The 24,214-nt window shown below is 41.8% G+C and overlaps 1 protein-coding gene across 3 annotated transcripts in view; it reads left to right on the top strand.

Moving 5' to 3' along the window:
* Positions 1-5,159, top strand: part of CRTAM (cytotoxic and regulatory T cell molecule) — a 243,889-nt gene extending 238,730 nt beyond the window's left edge. For 2 of the 3 annotated variants that reach the window (XM_053696811.1, XM_053696809.1), the window contains one exon: positions 4,925-5,159. In XM_053696811.1, coding sequence (XP_053552786.1) covers positions 4,925-4,971 — 47 coding nt within the window. In that variant the 3' untranslated portion in view covers positions 4,972-5,159. Of the gene's footprint in view, positions 1-3,573; positions 3,661-4,924 lie in introns of those variants that run through there. The other variant, XM_053696810.1, reaches the window with a different exon arrangement.
* Positions 5,160-24,214: the final 19,055 nt, after the last annotated feature.

Below are 24,214 nucleotides of genomic sequence, written 5' to 3'. Positions count from 1 at the left end.
ACAGCACTAGGCAGCTACTTATATGCTCCCCAGTACAGTGTCTGACTATACTAGACAAAATGCAAGGCAATCCCCTTACTTCAGAGAGAGAAGACGGCCCTAGACAGCTACTTATATGCTCCCAAGGACAGTGTCCGACTATACTAGACAAAATGCAAGGCAATCCCCTCACTTCTGAGAGAGAAGACGGCCCTAGGCAGCTACTTATATGTTCCCAAGGACAGTGTGTGACTATACTAGACAAAAATCAAGGCAATCTCTAAGCTTCTGAGCGAGAAGACAGCCCTAGGCAGCTACTTATATGCTCCCAAGGACAGTGTGTGACTATACTAGACAAAAAGCAAGGCAATCCCCTCACTTCTGAGAGAGAAGACGGCCCTAGGCAGCTACTTATATGTTCCCAAGGACAGTGTGTGACTATACTAGACAAAAAGCAAGGCAATCCCCCACTTCTGAAAGAGAAAACAGCACCAGGCAGCTACTTATATGCTCCCCAGTACAGTGTCTGACTATACTAGACAAAAAGCAAGGCAATCCCCTAACTTCTGAGAGAGAAGACAGCACTCGGCAGCTACTTATATGCTCCCAAGGACAGTGTCTGACTATACTAGACAAAATGCAAGGCAATCCCCTCACTTCTGAGAGAGAAGAATGCCCTAGGCAGCTACTTATATGCTCCCAAGGACATTGTCTGACTATACTAGACAAAAAGCAAGGCAATCCCTAAACGTCTGAGCGAGAAGACAGCCCTAGGCAGCTACTTATATGCTCCACAGTACAGTGTCTGACTATAATAGACAAAAAGCAAGGCAATTCCCTCACTTCTGAGAGAGAAGATGGCCCTAAGCAGCTACTTATATGCTCCCCAGTACAGTGTCTGACTATACTAGACAAAAAGCAAGGCAATTCCCTCACTTCTGAGAGAGAAGATGGCCCTAAGCAGCTACTTATATGCTCCCCAGTACAGTGTCTGACTATACTAGACAAAAAGCAAGGCAATTCCCTCACTTCTGAGAGAGAAGATGGCCCTAAGCAGCTACTTATATGCTCCCAAGCACAGTGTCTGACTATACTAGACAAAAAGCAAGGCAATCTCCTCACTTCTGAAAGAGAAGACGGCCCTAGGCAGCTACTTATATGCTCCCAAGCACAGTGTCTGACTATACTAGACAAAAAGCAAGGCAATCCCTTCACTTCTGAGAGAGAAGATGGCCCTAAGCAGCTACTTATATGCTCCCCAGTACAGTGTCTGACTATACTAGACAAAAAGCAAGGCAATTCCCTCACTTCTGAGAGAGAAGATGGCCCTAAGCAGCTACTTATATGCTCCCAAGCACAGTGTCTGATTATACTAGACAAAAAGCAAGGCAATCCCCTCACTTCTGAAAGAGAAGACAACACTAGGCAGCTACTTATATGCTCCCAAGGACATTGTCTGACTATACTAGACAAAATGCAAGGCAATCCCCTCACTTCTGAGAGAGAAGATTGCCATAGGCAGCTACTTATATGCTCCCAAGGACAGTGTCTGACTATACTTGACAAAAAGCAAGGCAATCCCCTCATTCTGAGAGAGAAGACGGCCCTAGGCAGCTACTTATATGCTCCCAAGGACATTGTCTGACTATACTAGACAAAAAGCAAGGCAATCTCTAAACTTCTGAGCGAGAAGACAGCCCTAGGCAGCTACTTATATGCTCCCCAGTACAGTGTCTGACTATAATAGACAAAAAGCAAGGCAATCCCCTAACTTCTGAGCGAGAAGACAGCCCTAGGCAGCTACTTATATGCTCCCCAGTACAGTGTCTGACTATACTAGACAAAAAGCAAGACAAAGTCTTCACCTCTGAGAGAGAAGACGTCCCTAGGCTGCTACTTATATGCTCCCCAGAACAGTGTCTGACTATACTAGACAAAATGCAAGGCAATCCCCTTACTTCAGAGAGAGAAGACGGCCCTAGATAGCTACTTATATGCTCCCAAGGACAGTGTCCGACTATACTAGACAAAATGCAAGGCAATCCCCTCACTTCTGAGAGAGAAGACGGCACTAGGCAGCTACTTATATGCTCCCAAGGACATTGTCTGACTATACTAGACAAAATGCAAGGCAATCCCCTCACTTCTGAGAGAGAAGACGGCCCTAGGCAGCTACTTATATGCTCCCAATGACATTGTCTGACTATACTAGACAAAAAGCAAGGCAATCCCCTCACTTCTGAGAGAGAAGACGGACCTAGGCAGCTACTTATATGCTCCCAAGGACATTGTCTGACTATACTAGACAAAAGGCAAGGCAATCCCATCACTTCTGAGAGAGAAGACGGCCCTAGGCAGCTACTTATATGCTCCCAAGGACATTGTCTGACTATACTAGACAAAAATCAAGGCAATCTCTAAACTTCTGAGCGAGAAGACAGCCCTAGGCAGCTACTTATATGCTCCCAAGGACAGTGTGTGACTATATTAGACAAAAAGCAAAGCAATCCCCTCACTTCTGAGAGAGAAGACGGCCCTAGGCAGCTACTTATATGCTCCCAAGGACATTGTCTGACTATACTAGACAAAAAGCAAGGCAATCTTTAAACTTCTGAGCGAGAAGACAGCCCTAGGCAGCTACTTATATGCCCCCAAGGACAGTGTGTGACTATACTAGACAAAAAGCAAGGCAATCCCCTCACTTCTGAAAGAGAAGACAGCACTAGGCAGCTACTTATATGCTCCCCAGTACAGTGTCTGACTATACTAGACAAAAAGCAAGGCAATCCCCTAACTTCTGAGAGAGAAGACAGCACTAGGCAGCTACTTATATGCTCCCAAGGACAGTGTCTGACTATAATAGACAAAAAGCAAGGCAATTCCCCTCACTTCTGAGAGAGAAGAATGCCCTAGGCAGCTACTTATATGCTCCCAAGGACATTGTCTGACTATACTAGACAAAAAGCAAGGCAATCCCCTCACTTCTGAGAGAGAAGAATGCCCTAGGCAGCTACTTATATGCTCCCAAGGACATTGTCTGACTATACTAGACAAAATGCAAGGCAATCCCCTTACTTCTGAGAGAGAAGACAGCCCTAGGCAGCTACTTATATGCTCCCCAGTACATTGTCTGACTATACTAGACAAAAAGCAAGGCAATCTCCTCATTTCTGAGCGAGAAGACGGCCCTAGGCAGTTACTTATATGCTCCCAAGGACATTGTCTGACTATACTAGACAAAATGCAAGGCAATCCCCTCACTTCTGAGAGAGAAGACGGCACTAGGCAGCTACTTATATGCTCCCCAGTACAGTGTCTGACTATACTAGACAAAATGTAAGGCAATCCCCTCACTTCTGAGAGAGAAGACGGCCCAAGGCAGCTACTTATATGCTCCCCAGTACAGTGTCTGACTATACTAGACAAAATGCAAGGCAATCCCCTCACTTCTGAGAGAGAAGACGGCCCTAGGCAACTACTTATATGCTCCCAAGGACATGTCTGACTATTCTAGACCAAAATCCCCTCACCTCTGAGAGAAGAATGTCCTAGGCAGCTGCTTATATTACCTATTTGTGTTATTTTTCCTTGTAGCTACAGACCACAAGGTCGTCAATCAGTACAATGAAGTAGCTAAATAAAAATCTCCAGAAGAACCTCCAGATACTCCAAAAGAAACGCACTTATATCTGAATGACTTTTTATTTCAATCGTGTTGTATTTAAATATTCTGCATATGTAATGGTTATGAAATAAGTTGCTTACAATTTGTAAAATATATAAGTTCCTTTACTCATAATAAATGATAATCCTATGCTGACATTGTCTAATAAACGCTGCACACAATAGAGATAATGCAGAGCATGTGTTATTGTCAGTCAAGTACAAGTTCCTAAGTCACAAGATGACCTCACTCTAGTGACACTGTACAGGCCACCTCACTCTAGTGACACTGCACAGACCACATCACTCTAGTGACACACTGTACAGACCACCTCACTCTAGAGACACCTGTACAGACCACCTCACTCTAATGATACATTGTACAGATCACCTCACTCTAATGATACATTGTACAGACCACCTCACTCTAGTGAGACTGTACAGACCACCTCACTCTAGTGACACACTGTACAGACCACCTCACTCTAGACACCTGAACAGACCACCTCACTCTACTGATACACTGTACAGACCCCCTCACTCTAGTGAGACTGTACAGACCACCTCACTCTAGTGACACTGTACAGACCACTTCACTCTAGTGACACTGTACAGACCACCTCACTCTAGAGACACCTGTACAGACCACCTCACTCTAGTGACACCTGTACAGACCACGTCACTCTATTGACACCTGTACAGACCACGTCACTCTATTGACACCTGTACAGACCACGTCACTCTATTGACACCTGTACAGACCATCTCACTCTAGAGACACTGTACAGACCACCTCCCTCTAGTGACACTGTACAGACCACCTCACTCTAGTGACACTGTACAGACCACCTCACTCTAGTGACACTGTACAGACCACCTCACTCTAGAGACACCTGTACAGACCACCTCACTCTAGAGACACCTGTACAGACCACCTCACTCTAGTGACACACTGTAGAGACCACCTCACTCTAGACACCTGTACAGACCACCTCACTCTACTGACACACTGTACAGACCACCTCACTCTAGTGACACCTGTACAGACCACCTCATTCTACTGACACACTGTACAGACCACCTCACTCTACGGACACCTGTACAAGGCAAGGCAATCCCCTCACTTCTGAGAGAGAACACGGCCCTAGGCAGCTACTTATATGCTCCCAAGGACATGTCTGACTATTCTAGCTATACTAGACAAAATCCCCTCACATCTGAGAGAAGAATGTCCTAGGCAGCTGCTTATAATACCTAATATTTGTGTTATTTTTCCTTGTAGCTACAGACCACAAGGGCGTCAATCAGTACAATGAAGTAGCTAAATAAAAATCTCCAGAAGAACCTCCAGATACTCCAAAAGAAACGCACTTATATCTGAATGACTTTTTATTTCAATCTTGTTGTATTTAAATATTTTGCATATGTAATTGTTATGAAATAAGTTTCTTACAATTTGTAAAATATATAAGTTCCTTTACTCATAATAAATGCTAATCCTATGCTGACATTGTCTAATAAACGCTGCACACAATAGAGATAATGCAGAGCATGTGTTATTGTCAGTCAAGTACAAGTTCCTAAGTCACAAGATGACCTCACTCTAGTGACACTGTACAGACCACCTCACTCTAGTGACACTGCACAGACCACATCACTCGAGTAACACTGTACAGACCACCTCACTCTAGTGACACTGCACAGACCACCTTACTCTAGTGACACTGTACAGACCACCTTACTCTAGTGACACTGTACAGGCCACCTCACTCTAGTGACACTGTACAGACCACATCACTCTAGTGACACTGTACAGACCACATCACTCTAGTAACACTGTACAGGCCACCTCACTCTAGTGACACTGTACAGACCACATCACTCTAGTGACACTGTACAGACCACATCACTCTAGTGACACTGTACAGGCCACCTCACTCTAGTGACACTGTACAGACCACATCACTCTAGTGACACTGTACAGACCACCTCACTCTAGTGACACTGTACAGACCACATCACTCTAGTGACACTGTACAGACCACCTTACTCTAGTGACACTGTACAGATCACCTCACTCTAGTGATGTTATGCAATCTGTGATAAATTTTATTTGTGGTGTTTTCATTTCATGATCTGAGCTACGCTAATTTATTCATGGGGAGGTTTGAAGAAGAACACATTTTACACTCCCCATGGGGTGCAAACCTCGTGCTCTATAAGCGATTTATCGACGATATATTTTTTATTTGGAAAGGTGATGTTGAATTACTGCACCTGTTCCTGGAGGACATTAACTCCAACAATTGGGGAATAAAATTCACTCACGAACACAGCAAAGAACACATACATTTTCTAGATGTCCAAATAAAGATCAATAATAATACCATCACTACTGAAACATATTTCAAACCTACTGATACCAACAGTTACTTACATCCAGATAGTTGCCACTTTAACAAATGGATCAATAACATACCTAAAGGTCAATTTTACAGAATAAAGAAAAATTGCTCAGAAAATGAAACTTTCATCACACAAGCTAATACATTAGAAAAGAAATTTCAGGACAAAGGATATGGAGATAATATAATCAAAGAGGCAAAAGCACAAGCAATAAGAAAAGATAGAACTGAACTATTAACATATAAGAAGAAGGATGCTAATAAAGATACAAATAATAAAATATCATTTATAACAGAATACAATGAAGATCATAAAATTATAAAGAAGATCTTAGACAAACACTGGCACATTATTAAAAAAGATCCAATTCTGTCAGATATTATAGACCAACACCCTACTATAATATATAGAAAAACAAAAAATTTAAAGAGCATACTAGCACCTAGCCAATTCAATAAAAATACTACATCAAAACAACAAGATTTACTAGGGAAAAATCTTCATGGTTTCTATCCTTGCAATAGCTGTAAAGCTTGTAAATTTGGTAAAAAAGACAAAGAAGTAACATCATCTAATAACAATTATAAGCATCTGATAAAAGAGACAATCAGATGCTCAGATATTAATGTAATCTATCTAATACAGTGCCAATGCAAATTACAATATTTAGGACAAACCAGTAGACCTCTACATGATAGAATAAGAGAACATCTCTCAAATATTAGACGTGGTAACTGTAAGCATTTACTATCAAAACACTTTACAGAAATACATCACAAAAAACCAACAGGTTTCAAATATTGGGGTATCAAAAAAGTATTCAATAATAGAGGAGGAGATATAGGAAACACTCTATTATTAAAAGAAGCAGAACTAATATTCAAATTTAATACATTGACACCTAATGGTCTCAATGCAGAACTTAATTTAAACCCCTTTATATAAAATATCAAATAAAAACTCATCTTCCAGCATATCCCAAAGAATTATCTAGTAATTTCATTGTTGTTTTTAGTATTCTATCAAATTACAGATATATCCCCATCTATCCATGTCGTAATATTTAAGATCCCCAATCACTGTTATCTTTACACATTAGAAGATATTGGGTCTCTTCACAATTATTTGGTTTCCTCATCGAATATAGAATCATTACCTAAATCATTTCCCAAAACGTCTTATTCCTCTTATTCCTTTAATTTTGCCTAACTTTGCATCATATATTTCAAAGTGTCCTATATGTCTCATATATGTTCCACATTATTGATTAACATCAATTATATAGTTCCAATAACGTTCGAGTGTAACATTGTCACTGTTGTTTTAAGTGCACAATAATGTGCTATTGTTATTACTAGTTTTTATTTTATATTATAACTGGTTTAATAAAGGCATAGACAAGTAAGCGATAATATCTCCTGATATATGACACTATGGGAGGAGTTTTTTAACGCCCAGAATACTAGAAATAGAGCCACAGATCTCACACAATAATAGGAAGTCTTGATAAAGGCGCATATCCAGCGCTGAAACGCGTAGATTTTGACAATCCAGTGTGACCGAATTTGGCTCCAGCAAGCAAATCAGACAGGATCGCTATCGCACCACTCCCCCCAACGACCCGGCTATCCGATTGGACCTCCGAGGACCACGTGACTACTCAACGTAGACGTCAGGGTAGGAAGGATTGACCGGGCAATTTGAAGGTGAGACGCTCACATACTACCACAGCTACACGGCAAAACGCCGAACTGAGACATATCCTGAGTTAATTGCAATCCTTCCCATAACCCACGCTAGTACAAGAGGAGGTAAGGGATATCTGTAGTCCGGTAGGGGTGAGCACCATAAGAATTCCATATTACTGCTTTTCAATAACGGGACATTACAAGCTACACAAGCTATCCTAACAGGCAACAGCTCTTTGGAGCTTATTGGATCTTTTACAAATAGTTGTGGCCACAACTTTTAACCTATAACTTTTATATTTTACGCTGAACTATAAACATTGTATCTTTTTAAGGACAAATTTTGTCTTAAAGTGTCTATTGACCAATGCCAGTACTTTTGTCTATGCTGATAAATCAGTTTCACCGACACCATTTTTTCACAATTCAGTGAACCAGTTGTTGTATTGCAATGATATGACCATTTTATTTGTTATTATTTGTTTTTATTTACTTATATAAACTGATTAATAAGTCAATTGTATATTTGTTTTGTTTTAATTAAGAAGCACATATTGTTGGTTTTATTAAGAAGCACATATCGATTTTTTCACCGTATTTATTGCACATATTGCACTTCAAGCATTGTTTCTTGCAACACATTGCAACATATTGTAGCACTATTTATAACAATCATTGCACACACACATATACCTTATATAAGGATTCACATCTAACACTCTCCCACCTTATAATCATAAGCTACCACGGGTAGAATATATAAATTAATAGAAATATCCCAATCGTATGGTATCACTATATTATATGTTCCTACACTAGGTAGTCTAAATAAATAATAGTCATACATAATAGATAAGTCCCACTCACAGCTCTGTAGTTGAGCGCACCCCTCCCCCCACTTGTTTTAGATTTTCTCTTTCTGATACTGGGAGCATATCAGAATTAGGGGCTGCACAGTTGAGTCCTGCACACATATCACCACACATCTTAAATAGCACTCTAGTGACACTGTACAGATCACCTCACTCTACTGATACACTGCACAGACAACATCACTCTAGTGACACTGTACAGGCCACCTCACTCTAGTGACACTGCACAGACCACATCACTCTAGTGACACTGCACAGACCACATCACTCTAGTGACACTGCACAGACCACATAACTCTAGTAACACTGTACAGACCACCTCACTCTAGTGACACTGTACACACCACATCACTCTAGTGACACTGTACAGACAACATCACTCTAGTAACACTGTACAGATCACCTCACTCTACTGATACACTGCTCAGACAACCTCACTCTAGTGACACTGTACAGACCACCTCACTCTAGTGACACTGTACAGACCACATCACTCTAGTAACACTGTACAGACCACATCACTCTAGTGACACTGCACAGACCACATCACTCTAGTGACACTGCACAGACCACATCACTCTAGTAACACTGTACAGACCACATCACTCTAGTGACACTGTACAGGCCACCTCACTCTAGTGACACTGCACAGACCACCTCACTCTAGTGACACTGCACAGACCACATCACTCTAGTAACACTGTACAGGCCACCTCACTCTAGTGACACTGCACAGACCACATCACTCTAGTAACACTGTACAGACCACATCACTCTAGTGACACTGTACAGACCACATCACTCTAGTGACACTGTACAGGCCACCTCACTCTAGTGACACTGCACAGACCACATCACTCTAGTAACACTGTACAGACCACCTCACTCTAGTGACACTGTACAGACCACCTCACTCTAGTGAGACTGTACAGACCACCTCACTCTAGTGACACACTGTACAGACCCCCTCACTCTAGTGAGACTGTACAGACCACCTCACTCTACTGATACACTGTACAGACCACCTCACTCTAGAGACACCTGTACAGACCACCTCACTCTAGTGACACACTGTACAGACCACCTCACTCTAGACACCTGTACAGATAACCTCACTCTAGTGACACACTGTACAGACCACCTCACTCTAGAGACACCTGTACAGACCACCTCACTCTAGAGACACACTGTACAGACCACCTCACTCTAGAGACACTGTACAGACCACCTCACTCTAGAGACACTGTACAGACCACCTCACTCTAGAGACACCTGTACAGACCACCTCACTCTAGACACCTGTACAGACCACCTCACTCTAGTGACACACTGTACAGACCACCTCACTCTAGAGACACCTGTACAGACCACCTCACTCTAGAGACACTGTACAGACCACCTCACTCTAGACACCTGTAGAGACCACCTCACTCTAGAGACACCTGTACAGACCACCTCACTCTAGTGACACCTGTACAGACCATGTCACTCTATTGACACCTGTACAGACCACCTCACTCTAGTGACACACTGTACAGACCACCTCACTCTAGACACCTGTACAGACCACCTCACTCTAGTGACACACTGTACAGACCACCTCACTCTAGAGAAACTGTACAGACCACCTCACTCTAGAGACACCTGTACAGACCACCTCACTCTAGAGACACCTGTACAGACCACCTCACTCTAGTGACACACTGTACAGACCACCTCACTCTAGTGACACCTGTACAGACCACCTCACTCTAGAGAAACTGTACAGACCATCTAGTGACACAATGTACAGACCACCTCACTCTAGTGACACACTGTACAGACCACCTCACTCTAGAGAAACTGTACAGACCATCTAGTGACACAATTTACAGACCACCTCACTCTAGTGACACACTGTACAGACCACATCACTCTAGAGACACACTGTACAGACGACCTCACTCTAGTGACACCTGTACAGACCACCTCACTCTAGTGACACACTGTACAGACCACCTCACTCTAGAGACACACTGTACATACCACCTCACTCTAGTGACACACTGTACAGACCACCTCTCTCTAGAGACACTGTACAGACCACCTCACTCTAGTGACACACTGTACAGACCACCTCACTCTAGTGACACCTGTACAGACCACCTCACTCTAGAGAAACTGTACAGACCATCTAGTGACACAATGTACAGACCACCTCACTCTAGTGACACACTGTACAGACCACCTCACTCTAGAGAAACTGTACAGACCATCTAGTGACACAATTTACAGACCACCTCACTCTAGTGACACACTGTACAGACCACATCACTCTAGAGACACACTGTACAGACGACCTCACTCTAGTGACACCTGTACAGACCACCTCACTCTAGTGACACACTGTACAGACCACCTCACTCTAGAGACACACTGTACATACCACCTCACTCTAGTGACACACTGTACAGACCACCTCTCTCTAGAGACACTGTACAGACCACCTCACTCTAGTGACACCTGTACAGACCACGTCACTCTATTGACACCTGTACAGACCACCTCACTCTAGAGACACTGTACAGACCACCTCACTCTAGAGACACCTGTACAGACCACCTCACTCTAGAGACACCTGTACAGACCACCTCACTCTAGTGACACACTGTACAGACCACCTCACTCTAGTGACACCTGTACAGACCACCTCACTCTAGTGACACAATGTACAGACCACCTCACTCTAGTGACACTGTACAGACCACCTCACTCTAGTGACACCTGTACAGACCACGTCACTCTATTGACACCTGTACAGACCACCTCACTCTAGAGACACTGTACAGACCACCTCACTCTAGAGACACCTGTACAGACCACCTCACTCTAGTGACACCTGTACAGAACACCTCACTCTAGTGACACACTGTACAGACCACCTCACTCTAGTGACACCTGTACAGACCACCTCACTCTAGTGACACAATGTACAGACCACCTCACTCTAGTGACACTGTACAGACCACCTCACTCTAGTGACACCTGTACAGACCACGTCACTCTATTGACACCTGTACAGACCACCTCACTCTAGAGACATTGTACAGACCCCCTCACTCTAGAGACACCTGTACAGACCACCTTACTCTAGTGACACCTGTACAGAACACCTCACTCTAGTGACACACTGTACAGACCACATCACTATAGTGACACCTGTACAGACCACGTCACTCTATTGACACCTGTACAGACCACCTCACTCTAGAGACACTGTACAGACCACCTCACTCTAGAGACACCTGTACAGACCACCTCACTCTAGTGACACACTGTACAGACCATCTCACTCTACTGACACACTGTACAGACCACCTCACTCTAGTGACACCTGTACAGACCATCTCACTCTACTGACACACTGTACAGACCACCTCACTCTACTGACACCTGTACAGACCACCTCACTCTAGTGACACCTGTACAGACCACCTCACTCTACTAACAACTGTACAGAAACCTGTACAGACACCTGTACAGACCATCTCACTCTACTGACACACTATACAGACCACCTCACTCTACTGACACCTGTACAGACCACCTCACTCTAGTGACTGTACAGCCCCTGAGTTGTCCTCATCCTAAATCAATATGATACTCTTACATTACCCAGCAAGAGGCCCTACAGTGGCTGTGGGTGGCATCACAAGGAAATGTAACTTAAATACAACAAACATAAGGCTGGGTATTTTCCCAATATTGCAGCAAACAGTGCCAAACACATACAGCTAGATTACGAGTCTTGCGTTAGCCTTAAAAAGCAGCGTTAAGGGGTCCTAACGCTGCTTTTTAATGCCCGCTGGTATTACGAGTCAGGCAGGATAGGGTGTACTGCTCACTTTTTTTCCGCGATTTTAGCTTACCGCAAATCCCCTTACGTCAATTGCGTATCCTATCTTTTTAATGGGATTTGCATAACGCCGGTATTACGATCGCCTTAAAAAGTGAGCGGTAGACCCTCTCCTGTCCAGACTCCTACCGCATTTAAAAGTCAGTAGTTAAGAGTTTTATGGGCTAACGCCGTAACATAAAACTCTTATCTAAAGTGCTACAAAGTACACTAACACCCATAAACTACCTATTAACCCCTAAACCGAGGCCCCCCCCCCGCATCGCAAACACTATAATAAAATTATTTAAACCCTAATCTGCCGACCGGACATTGCCGCCAGTTTAATAAATTTATTAACCCCTAAACCGCCGCACTCCCGCCTCGCAAACACTAGTTACATTTTATTTACCCCCTAATCTGCCGTCCCTAACATCGCCGACACCTACCTACATTTATTAACCCCTAATCTGCCGACCCCAACGTCGCTGCAACTATATTACATTTATTAACCCCTAAACCTAAGTCTAACCCTAACCCTAACACCCCCTAACTTAAATATAATTTAAATAAAACTAAATAAATTTACTACTAATAAATAAATTAATCCTATTTAAAACTAAATACTTACCTATAAAATAAACCCTAAGCTAGCTACAATATAACTAATAGTTACATTGTAGCTAGCATAGGGTTTATATTTATTTTACAGGCAACTTTGTATTTATTTTAACTAGGTACAATAGTTATTAAATAGTTATTAACTATTTAATAACTTCCTAGTTAAAATAAAGACAAATTTACCTGTAAAATAAACCCTAACCTAAGTTACAATTACACCTAACACTACACTATCATTAAACTAATTACCTAAACTAACTACAATTAATTACAATTAAATTAAATAAACTAAATTACAGAAAATAAAAAAAGAATTACAAGAATTTTAAACTAATTACACCTAATCTAATCCCCCTAATAAAATAAAAAAGCCCCCCAAAATAATAAAATTCCCTACCCTATACTAAATTACAAATAGTCCTTAAAAGGGCATTTTGCGGGGCATTGCCCCAAAGTAATCAGCTCTTTCACCTGTAAAAAAAAAATACAATACCCCCCAACATTAAAACCCACCACCCACACACCCAACCCTACTCTAAAACCCACCCAATCCCCCCTTAAAAAAACCTAACACTAACCCCCTGAAGATCACCCTACCTTGAGCCGTCTTCACCCAGCCGGGCACAAGTGGTCCTCCAGAGGGTCCGAAATCTTCATCCTATCCGGCCAGAAGAGGACATCCAGACCGGCAGAAGGCTTCATCTAGGCGGCATCATCTTCTATCTTCATCCTTCCAGAGCGGAGCGGGTCCATCTTCAAGACATCTGACGCGGAGCATCCTCTTCATCCGACGGCCGACGACTGAATAACTGGTCCTTTAAATTGGCTGATAGAATCCTATCAGCCAATTGGAATTAAGGTAGGAAAAATCCTATTGGTTGATGCAATCAGCCAATAGGATTGACCTCGCATTCTATTGGCTGATTGGAACAGGGGTTTATTTTACAGGTAATTTTGTACTTATTTTAGCTAGGTAGTTATTAAATAGTTAATAACTATTTAATCGCTATTGTACCTAGTTAAAATAAATACAAAGTTGCCTGTAAAAAAAATATAAATCCTAAGATAGCTACAATGTAACTATTAGTTATATTGTAGCTAGCTTAGGGTTTATTTTATCGGTAAGTATTTAGTTTTAAATAGGATTAATTTATTTAGTTATGTTAAATTTATTTAGTTTAATTTAAATTATATGTAAGTTAGGGGGGTTTTAGGGTTAGACTTAGGTTTAGGGGTTAATAACTTTATTATAGTGGCAGCGACGTTGGGGGTGGCAAATTAGGGGTTAATAAATATAATGTAGGTATCGGCGATGTTGGGGGCAGTAGATTAGGGGTTCATAAGTATAATTTAGGTGGCGGCAGTGTCCGGAGCGGCAGATTAGGGGTTAATAATATAATGTAGATGGAGCGGCAGATTATGGGGTTAATAAGTGTAAGATTAGGGGTGTTTAGACTCAGGGTTCATGTTAGGGTGTTAGGTGTAGACTTAAATGTAATTTTCCCATAGGAAACAATGGGGCTGCGTTAGGAGCTGAACGCTGCTTTTTTGCAGGTGTTAGGTTTTTTTGCAGCCGGCTCTCCCCCATTCCTATGGGGAAATTGTGCACGAGCACGTTTTGCCAGCTTACCCCTACTGTAAGCAACGCTGGTATTGAGGTGAGATGTGGAGCTAAATTTTGCTCAAGGCTCACTTTTCTGAGGCCAACGCCGGCTTGCAGAAAACCTTTAATACCAGCGTTGTCTTAAGTGAGCGGTGAGAAAAAAAAGAGCGTTAGCACCGCACAGCCTTACCGACAAAAACTCGTAATCTGGCCGATAGAGACTCCTGTTTTGTGCTCTTATTTTCCTATTATCTGTGTAGGACAATCTGTAGTGCAATAAAGTAAATATACAAATTGTTTGGTGATGTGCAGTGCTAGTGTATCATCATATATGTGTTTTGTAAAGCAAACTAGCTCAACAACAAAGAAAGTCAATGTGATGCTTTTACCCAGTTTCAGTTGTGTGATATGTTTTGCTGATATCATTTCTATGAAGATCCTGTTTGTTTTCAGTTTTCTAGCAGTGAGCAAGGTCTCATGTAAAACCCGGAACTAACAGTTTTATCTCGTGCTCTATGAAATACTCACACACTTCACGGCTATCCTGGCTGGCACTTGATGAAATCACCCACATACTGTGCTGCATTCTGATTTGATGCTGTTTCTGCAAAGACAGATACCATTATATAAAATTGTATACATTTCTTTCACCAATAGGTGACCAGTGTTCCCTCTAAGGACAGTTTTGTGTGCAGCCCAGCAGTGAAACAGTTAACAAGAGAACCATACCTTGTCATCTGCATTGTGCAGTATTTGATAATTGCAGGGTGTGGTTACCTAATTAACTGTTTCACTGCTGGGCCGCACACAAAACTGGCCTTAGAGGGAACACTGCCAGTGACCTTGCTATGCTGGTTTGCATCTGGTCATACACTTCACCAGCATTAAAACTAGATTCATAACACATAATACTTGATATACTCAAATATAGCACCCAAATGCTTGTACACACCCTGATGAATGATAACCAATAAATACTATCTGCAAGAACAGAAGAAACACAAAAAAAGATGATATTGTTGTGTGTCTGGTTTCCAGTCCCATGATGTAACCCCCCCCCTTATGTGAATTTAATACATAGAGAGATGCAATACTTCCCCTTCACACAGGTCTATATACACTGCTTGAATTCAGGAGTCTGTGATTTTAGACCCAGTACTACAGTATGTTGTAGATTTGACAAATTTGTTAGATTTAGACAGTTTATTAATACAGGGCTCTGGATGAGGGAACATTTCATCCCCTACAACACTTCCCTATATAAGGGAAATGGACCAAGCACCCTGGGGATACCTCTAGCAGTGTACAAAGGTCGCCTAGCCGGCCAAAGGAAGAAGAATTTGGTGGTGTAATGTACAAAGCGCCTAAATGAAAGGCCGAGGTAATAATGAATGAGAACATACCTAATGAGATGTGTGTAAGAAGTTTAATCCTAACAAAGACACATAAAAACATACAATAAAAACAGTGATAAGAAAATCATACAGTAAAATTATACAATAAAAATTAGCATGGATCCATGTAAACTGTACAGTGATTACAAATGACAGGTAAATTACAGTAATTGCATACAGTGGGGCAAAACGTATTTAGTCAGCCAGCAATTATGCAAGTTCTCCCACTTAAGAAGATAAGATAGGCCTGTAATTTTCATCATAGGTATACCTCAACTATGAGAGACAAAATGTGGAAACAAATCCAGACAATCACAGTCTGCAAAGCATGGTCAGGGCAGGTATATCACCTACACTGCGCATTGGGTAAACCTGCTGACGGCTGCCAAGCATGGAATGCGTGGCTCTGCAGAGGAGTTGGTGACACCGCCACGACTTGCAGGCAGGCCTGCTGCTACCTCCTCTACTCCTCCTACTCCATCCTCTTCCATAACCTCTTCCTCGGCTGAGTCCTCTTCTGCTGCTGCGTCTTGCTCCACATCAACGGCACTCCCCCAGCTCCGCAGGTACAATTCCTCATCCCGGATACGGCAGTGTCACGCTGTCTTGGGGTTGACTTGCCTGAAAGCAGAGAGTAACACCGGAACAGCACTCCTGTCCGCCCTGAACGCACAGGTGGATCAGTGGCTGACTCCGCACCAACTGGAGATCGGCAAAGTAGTTTCTGACAACGGAAGTAATTTGTTGGCGGCATTGAAATTGGGGCAGTTGACACATGTGCCGTGCATGGCACATGTGTGTAATCTGATTGTACAATGCTTTGTGCAAAAGTACCCAGCCTTACAGGACATCCTGAAGCAGGCCAGGAAGGTGTGTGGCCATTTCAGGCGTTCCTACACGGCCATGGCGAATTTTGCAGATATCCAGCGGCGAAACAACATGCCAGTGAGGCGCTTGATTACTGGATGCTCATGCGCAATGCCTGTAGGCTCATGCGTCCTTTTGAGGAGATGACAAACCTAGTCAGTCGCACCGAAGGCACCATCAGCGACATCATACCATTTGTTTTCTTCCTGGAGCGTGCCCTGCGAAGAGTGCTGGATCAGGCCGTAGATGAGCGTGAAGAGGAAGAGTTGTGGTCACCATCACCACCAGAAACAGCCTTATCAGCATCGCTTGCTGGACCAGCGGCAACGCTGGAAGAGGATTGTGAGGAAGAGGAGTCAGAGGAGGAATGTGGCTTTGAGGAGGAGGAAGACCAACCACAACAGACATCCCAGGGTGCACGTTTTCACCTATCTGGTACCCGTGGTGTTGTACGTGGCTGGGGGGAAAAACATACCTTCAGTGAGATCACTGAGGATGAGGAACGGGACATGAGTAGCTTGGCATCCAAACTTGTGCAAATGGGGTCTTTCATGCTGTCGTGCCTGTTGAGTGACCCTCGTATAAAAAAAATGAAGGAAATTGACCTGTACTGGGTGTCCACGCTACTAGACCCCTGGTATAAGCATAAAGTGCCTGAAATGTTACCAAATTCCCACAAGTCGGAAAGGATGCAGCAGTTCCAAAATAAATTAAAAAGTATGCTTTACACAGCGTATAAGGGTGATGTCACAGCACAACGGGAATCTAACAGGGGAAGAGGTGAAAGTAATCCTCCGACTCCCACGACCACGCCGGCAAGGACAGGACACTTAACAGACGTGTTGTTGATGGAGGACATGCAGAGCTTTTTAACTCCTATGCATCGCCACAGCCCTTCGGGTTCCACCCTCAGAGAATGACTCGACCAACAGGTAGCAGACTATCTCGCCTTAACTGCAGATATCGACACTCTGAGGAGCGATGAACCCCTTGACTACTGGGTGTGCAGGCTTGACCTGTGACCTGAGCTATCCCAATTTGCTATAGAACTTCTGGCCTGCCCCGCTTCAAGTGTCCTGTCAGAAAGGACCTTCAGTGCTGCAGGAGGTATTGTCACTGAGAATAGAAGTCGGCTAGGTCAAAAAAGTCTAGATTACCTCACCTTTATTAAGATGAATGAGGGATGGATCCCAAGGGACTGACATTGGGCGATACATTTGAGTAAAAAAGGCCTAATGAGATGATCTGCCTTGGGCTTTAAATGGTCCACAAGCTGCTGTATGTTATCTTCGAATGCCGGATGACTTGCATGACTTATCCACCACCAACTAGTGTTCAAGCCGCAATGTTTTAGGGCACTTTCTGCCAGGGAAACAAACATCAATTTTTTGGCTGCAACAATACCTCATTTTTCAGGCATGTGTACATGCCAAATTTTTCTGGCCTCTGGTGCTGCACTGTAGCTTCAAAAAACAAAACAAAAAAAAAGGCACGTAACAGGGATTAAAGTGATAGGAATAGTACTACTTAACACACCACTCCTATCTGGTGGCACATTAGATTGCACGCGCAGTGCCCCAAATTTGAAGTGGGAGGACCGACCAAGCATCTTTTTCCATCTCCCGGTTCCTAAAATCCATGCCATATACACATCCCCTGATAGGGGACACCGCAGTGGAAGGTACCCGGCCGAAATTTCAATGCACAAAAGGCAATCCCCAACCTGTTCTCGATTGTAGAAAATGAAGAAAAATAGAGGGGCGCCTCATGTGTGGTATCATCAAATAAAAAAACAAAAAATTACACAAATCAGGCCAAATGAGTACTCACATATTCCAGAAGCACACTTATGTGCTGGTAGGGGCAGGCTGCAGAATTATAGAGGTGTGACAGCTCACCCACTTAGGAGCGCTCTTAGCGAGAAGGGTTGGTACTACAATGGAGACATAAGATGCAGGCACTACATGTGCAGACTATTAATGATGCAACCAATAGTAATTTCTTAATGTAGAGGGTACTCACATACTCCAGGAACACACCAATGTGCTTGTAGAAGCAGGCTGCAGATTGAAGTGGGTGTGGCAGCTCACCCAAACAAATGGTGTCTTGGTAGTTGTGGCACAGGTATATAGTAGTCCCAGTATGCTCACTCAGATAGTGAGCTGATCTCTTGTATGTAGGTATAGGCAGATGGTGGGTAGAAAAAATCCACTCAGTGAATAAAAAATATATCCAAATTTATTAAAAACACAAAATCTTAAAAACAACAACACAGTAGTTGCTGATAAAAGTGGATAATGGGGTGTCCAGTGATCCCCCAGTATTTGCAACGCGTTTCTCGGTTCACAGACCGTTTCATCAGGCATAAGAAACATTGCTACCCATCACTGCCTTATATACCTTACTAACAAACATTTAACCTCCCTTCAGTGGGTTGTCTTTCTGAATCAATTAATGTAGTACACCTGTATAGACTAATCCAATTCTCTGACTTGTAGGTAAAGTGTTGCTCTCATATATATATATATATATACAAATAAATGCTGTGTTTGCAATGTCTAATGTGTGCTATGCATTATGATAATTTTTCAATATGAAATTAATACATTTATTTATATTCGCCCAAAGTAACTAGCGTGTATGCGATTCCCTAAAATAGTATAGGAGAAGAACAGGTAAACCCCCCCCCCCCTTGATATTAATGGGAAGTTCTACCTTTTCGTTGTCTGTTAAGGGTGTGCGTGTGACCTGAGTGATAAAAGCTTGTATGTCAATAAATGCACTTTTAGTGATCACATCAATTTGCTTGGTCAGATCTACTAATAACATATAGATCTATTTAGCTCTTATTTAGTTTTTAAACACGTTCAGATCGTAAGAAAGATCTATATCGTGTGTTAATGTTTACAGAAGCGTAGATTCTCCTATTCTATTGGTTCCTATTAGTTCTATTCTATTGGTTATGGTTGCGTGACGTAGGGGTCAATTGCCACCCCCCCTTTTCCCTTTTTATCCAATCATTGTTCGATGTATTATCTTACAGGGTGCCGTATAAGGTTAACACCCCCTGAATTATTGAAATTTGACAGCATATAGAACGCTTGAGAGCCACCTGAACAATGCAAGTGAAACAAACAGTAACGGCCAGAGATGTGACTCCACTCCCTAGCCCCAGTACCCGCAAACCGCCTTACAGATCTATAACGTTCGTCAGCCATATATCCGTAGTTACAAAGACCACAAACTTAGAGACTATGATGTTTAACCTAGTGTTACCGATAACCTCCTTGGTTTTTCTAATGAAGTCCTGTGTATTTATATAATGTGAATATAAAAAAGGAAAAAACTTTTTTCTCAATTGTCCTCAATAGTGGGTGTGTTCAAACTAACCAATCATTATCTTTCTAAAGATTTGTTAGTAATTGGCTAAAGTGTCGATGTTTACTTGGCAACTGTTGTAATAATGACAACAATGTATCTCAATATCTACATTGTTTAACATATTTATATTATTGTTGTGAATAAAAAATACACAGTGGTCTTTTCACCTTTCACTTTTAGTGAGTTACGATACTAACATTAAATATAGCAGTGTATTTCCGTGGTATGCAAAGAGGTAGTGTAATAGTTTGGACAGTGTGTGACTCTTGGACTAAACTGCATTTTAATGCACATGAATACCCCATCCGTAATATACCAGAAGGTGGTGTAATTTATGGAATAACCAGTATATGGTTATTACCCCAAAACAGCATTTCTATGGCACATGTCTTAACTCAGCAATGTGACATATATAACTAACTGAATATGATTCCAAGTGACTGGATTGGATGAGACTCTAGTGGTTGTGTATTACTAGTGGATAATGTATATAGTGGAAATAAATATGGTGCCATGAGAAGAATTTTTTTTTTATTTTACAAGTGAAAATGAAATAAAATAAAATAAGTGTCTATAAGTGTGTAAGAATAAAAGGGAGAAAATGAATCTAACAAAGAAAAGCTATAATAATGATATTAATATTATAGTGGTAATCATACGTGTACTACGCAGTGTAGTGTGACTTGAGTGAGTATCTAGAATAAAGAGAACAGATCAAAAGCAAAACAAAAGATCTAGAAGGCTGCCAGATCAATGACTTCATTTAGGCCAGAGGGGAACAGGGACTGGAATTTATAAATCCAGTATGTTTCCCTCTGGCGCAAACAAGTGTACCTGTTGAAACCTATTTTTAGGGGAATGTGTTCAAGTGGGGTTATACCGAATGTGTGTTGGTGTCCAAAATGTTGGATTGTGCTGTGCCTTGAAATACTATGTTTAAGTGATTGTTTTTTAATATTTCTTAGGTGTTCACTCCACCTCATGCGTATCTTCCTGCAGGTGCGGCCCAAATATTGAAGGCCACATCTGCAGGTCAATAGATAAATAACATAATCAGTGCCACAGTCTATTCTATTTTTAATGGGGAATATTTCCCCTGTAGTGTGACATTTCACAGATGTATGCCCATGTGTGATGTAACTACACATGTGGCATCGTGATTTATTGCACCTGAAGACTCCTGCCTTAATCTTTTTATTCACATTAAGTGTGGGATGGTGTATATGATTCTTTTTGGATATAACTACTTTACTAGGGGCCAGTTTTTGTTTCAAAGTGGGTGCTCTTCGAAATACCACACGCGGATTACTAGTGATGTTATGCTTTAGAATCGGATCTTTCATTATTATTGGCCAATGTTTCCTAAGAGTTTTCTTAATGTAAGTGTGTTCAGAATTAAATAGAGTGATGAATAGTGGTTCTTTAGGGCTATTATTAGCTGATGTGGTCGGATCTGGATGTTTCAGAGTCAAAATATTGTGTCTATTGTCATTTCTTGCCTTTAAGAAGCTATCCTCTATTAATTTATTTGGATACCCTTTCTCTTTAAATCTAGTGCATAGTATTTCTGACTGTTGGTCATAGAGGGTTAGGGTGCTACAGTTCCTTCTAATACGCCTGAATTGGCTGTAGGGGATGTTGGTCTTCCAGCTATTGAGATGATTACTGGAGAAGTGTAGGAAGTTATTACTATCATCTTCTTTAAAAAAGGTGGAAGACACAACATCCCCCACGTCACTCCATTCAAGACAAACATCCAAGAACTCTATTTTTTCATTCTGTAAATTGTGTGTAAAGGATAGGCCCATATTATTTGAATTTAAATGATTAACAAATGAGATTGCTTCTCCTGTAGTGCCATCCCAAATAAAAATGAGATCATCAATGTAGCGGCCATAGAATACCAGGTTTGCCTCCCAGTTAGTGTTGTAAATAAAATGATCTTCAAATACGCCCATAAAAAGGTTGGCAAAACTGGGGGCAAACCTGGTACTCATGGCCGTACCCTTGATTTGACTTGTACTCGATTGTGCAAAAGGAAGTAACCTTACCATGGGTCCCAGACCGCACGTCTTGTAATTCTCTGTCTGGGAAATTATCTATCTATCAAATGTATCTATTGATCTATCAAATCTATCTATCTATCGTATCTATCAAATGTATCTATTGCATCTATTGATCTATCTAATCTATGTATCTATCTATCAAATCTATCTATGTCATGATCCGGTGTACATACGCTCAGGACACAGACCCTCGGGGCAGTGGTAGGGATTTGAAGACACCGACCCCTGACCCGGGGAAGAGTATCCTGGACGTGGATAGATGATATTCTGTGATTCATAGTTGCTAGAAGTTATTGTAGAATAAATGGAGAGTGCAACATTTGTATACAATATATTCTGAGTTCACTGTTAGTTAATAGAAGTAACTGCAGGATTCAATGAGAGAAAAATATAGCAAAGTGGAATGTTCAGGCTTCAGAGTAATCTGGTAAAAGAATGACACTTAGATGCAAACTAAGGATTGTTGCAGGTTCACAGTACATAATATTATATAAAGCTGTATGTCAGAGTTAAAGCATAGCTGCACAGGTACTTAGACAAGCTGCAAGTTTAGGCATTAATTACTGTTTGTGCATTTAGATGCAAACTTGGTTTGTTGCAGGTTCACAGTACATATTATTATAAAGAGCTGTATGTCAGTAATTAGCAGAGCAGCACAGGTGAAAGTTAAGTTTAAGGCATCAATTACTGTTTGAACATATTTTGGAGAATCACATGAAAGCTTTTAATTGAACACATAGATGCAGAGTTCAGAATATGTTAACATATTTGCAGCAGGATATTTCAGCAATGACAACTTGTAGCAGAGAAATAGTTATAAAGTTCTGAGTAAGATGCTGTTGTAATTAGAGAGTGATGGTAAGCAAAAGCATAGTTGAATTATAATAAAGTTCAGAGATTGTTAAGTAGCTGTGTCCAGGAAACAGAATGGAGATATTTTTGATACTTGCGGTTTGATGATATTTTGCATAGGTAATAGAAAATGCTGTATCTTGGAATAGCTGGTAAGTTCATGCAGGAAACAATCACAGACCTCTGTTCAGGATCACACTTCAATGTTAATGCAAGGCACATTAGACCTGAGAAGGCTTAAAAAGAGGCTGAGGTAATCAGGTGCATGAATGATTAATCAGGCAGGCAGGCAAGCTGAATGTGAATACTGCCCAAATGCAGCAGTCAGAGAAGGAATTCTTAAAGGGATAGTGACATTAGGCTGAGATATGTTACAATCTATCTTGTGGCCGGACCGACCAAGCATCTTTTTCTATCTCCCGGTTCCTAAAATCCATGCCATATACACGTACCCTGATAGGGGACGTAACAGGTATTAAACTGATAAGAATAGTACTACTTGACAGACCACTCATATCTGTTGGCACAGTAGATTGCACGCGGTGCTCTGACAAAATGCAGAAGGACATTTGGCAGACGGACATTTGGCCGACAGATAGAAAGCTAAAGAATGTTCCGATTTCGGCCGAGGGCAGATACGTTCCAGAGTGCTCTGTTCTAATCAGAGCCTCGGGCGCCGCAACTGCCTCTGGGAACCTTACCATGGGTCTCAGACCGCACGTCTTGTAATTCTCTGTCTGGGAAATTATCTATCTATCAAATGTATCTATTTATCTATCAAATCTATCTATCTATCGTATCTATCAAATGTATCTATTGCATCGATTGATCTATCTATCAAATCTATCTATCTCGTGGCCGGACCGACCAAGCATCTTTTTCCATCTCCCGGTTCCTAAAATCCATGCCATATACACGTCCCCTGATAGGGGACACCGCAGTGGAAGG

The sequence above is a fragment of the Bombina bombina genome, unplaced genomic scaffold (genome assembly GCF_027579735.1).
Source record: "Bombina bombina isolate aBomBom1 unplaced genomic scaffold, aBomBom1.pri scaffold_481, whole genome shotgun sequence".
NCBI classification, from domain to species: Eukaryota; Metazoa; Chordata; class Amphibia; order Anura; family Bombinatoridae; genus Bombina; species Bombina bombina.
The sequence above is the reverse complement of the archived record's forward strand: the minus strand, read 5'-3'. Positions and strand labels throughout refer to the sequence as shown.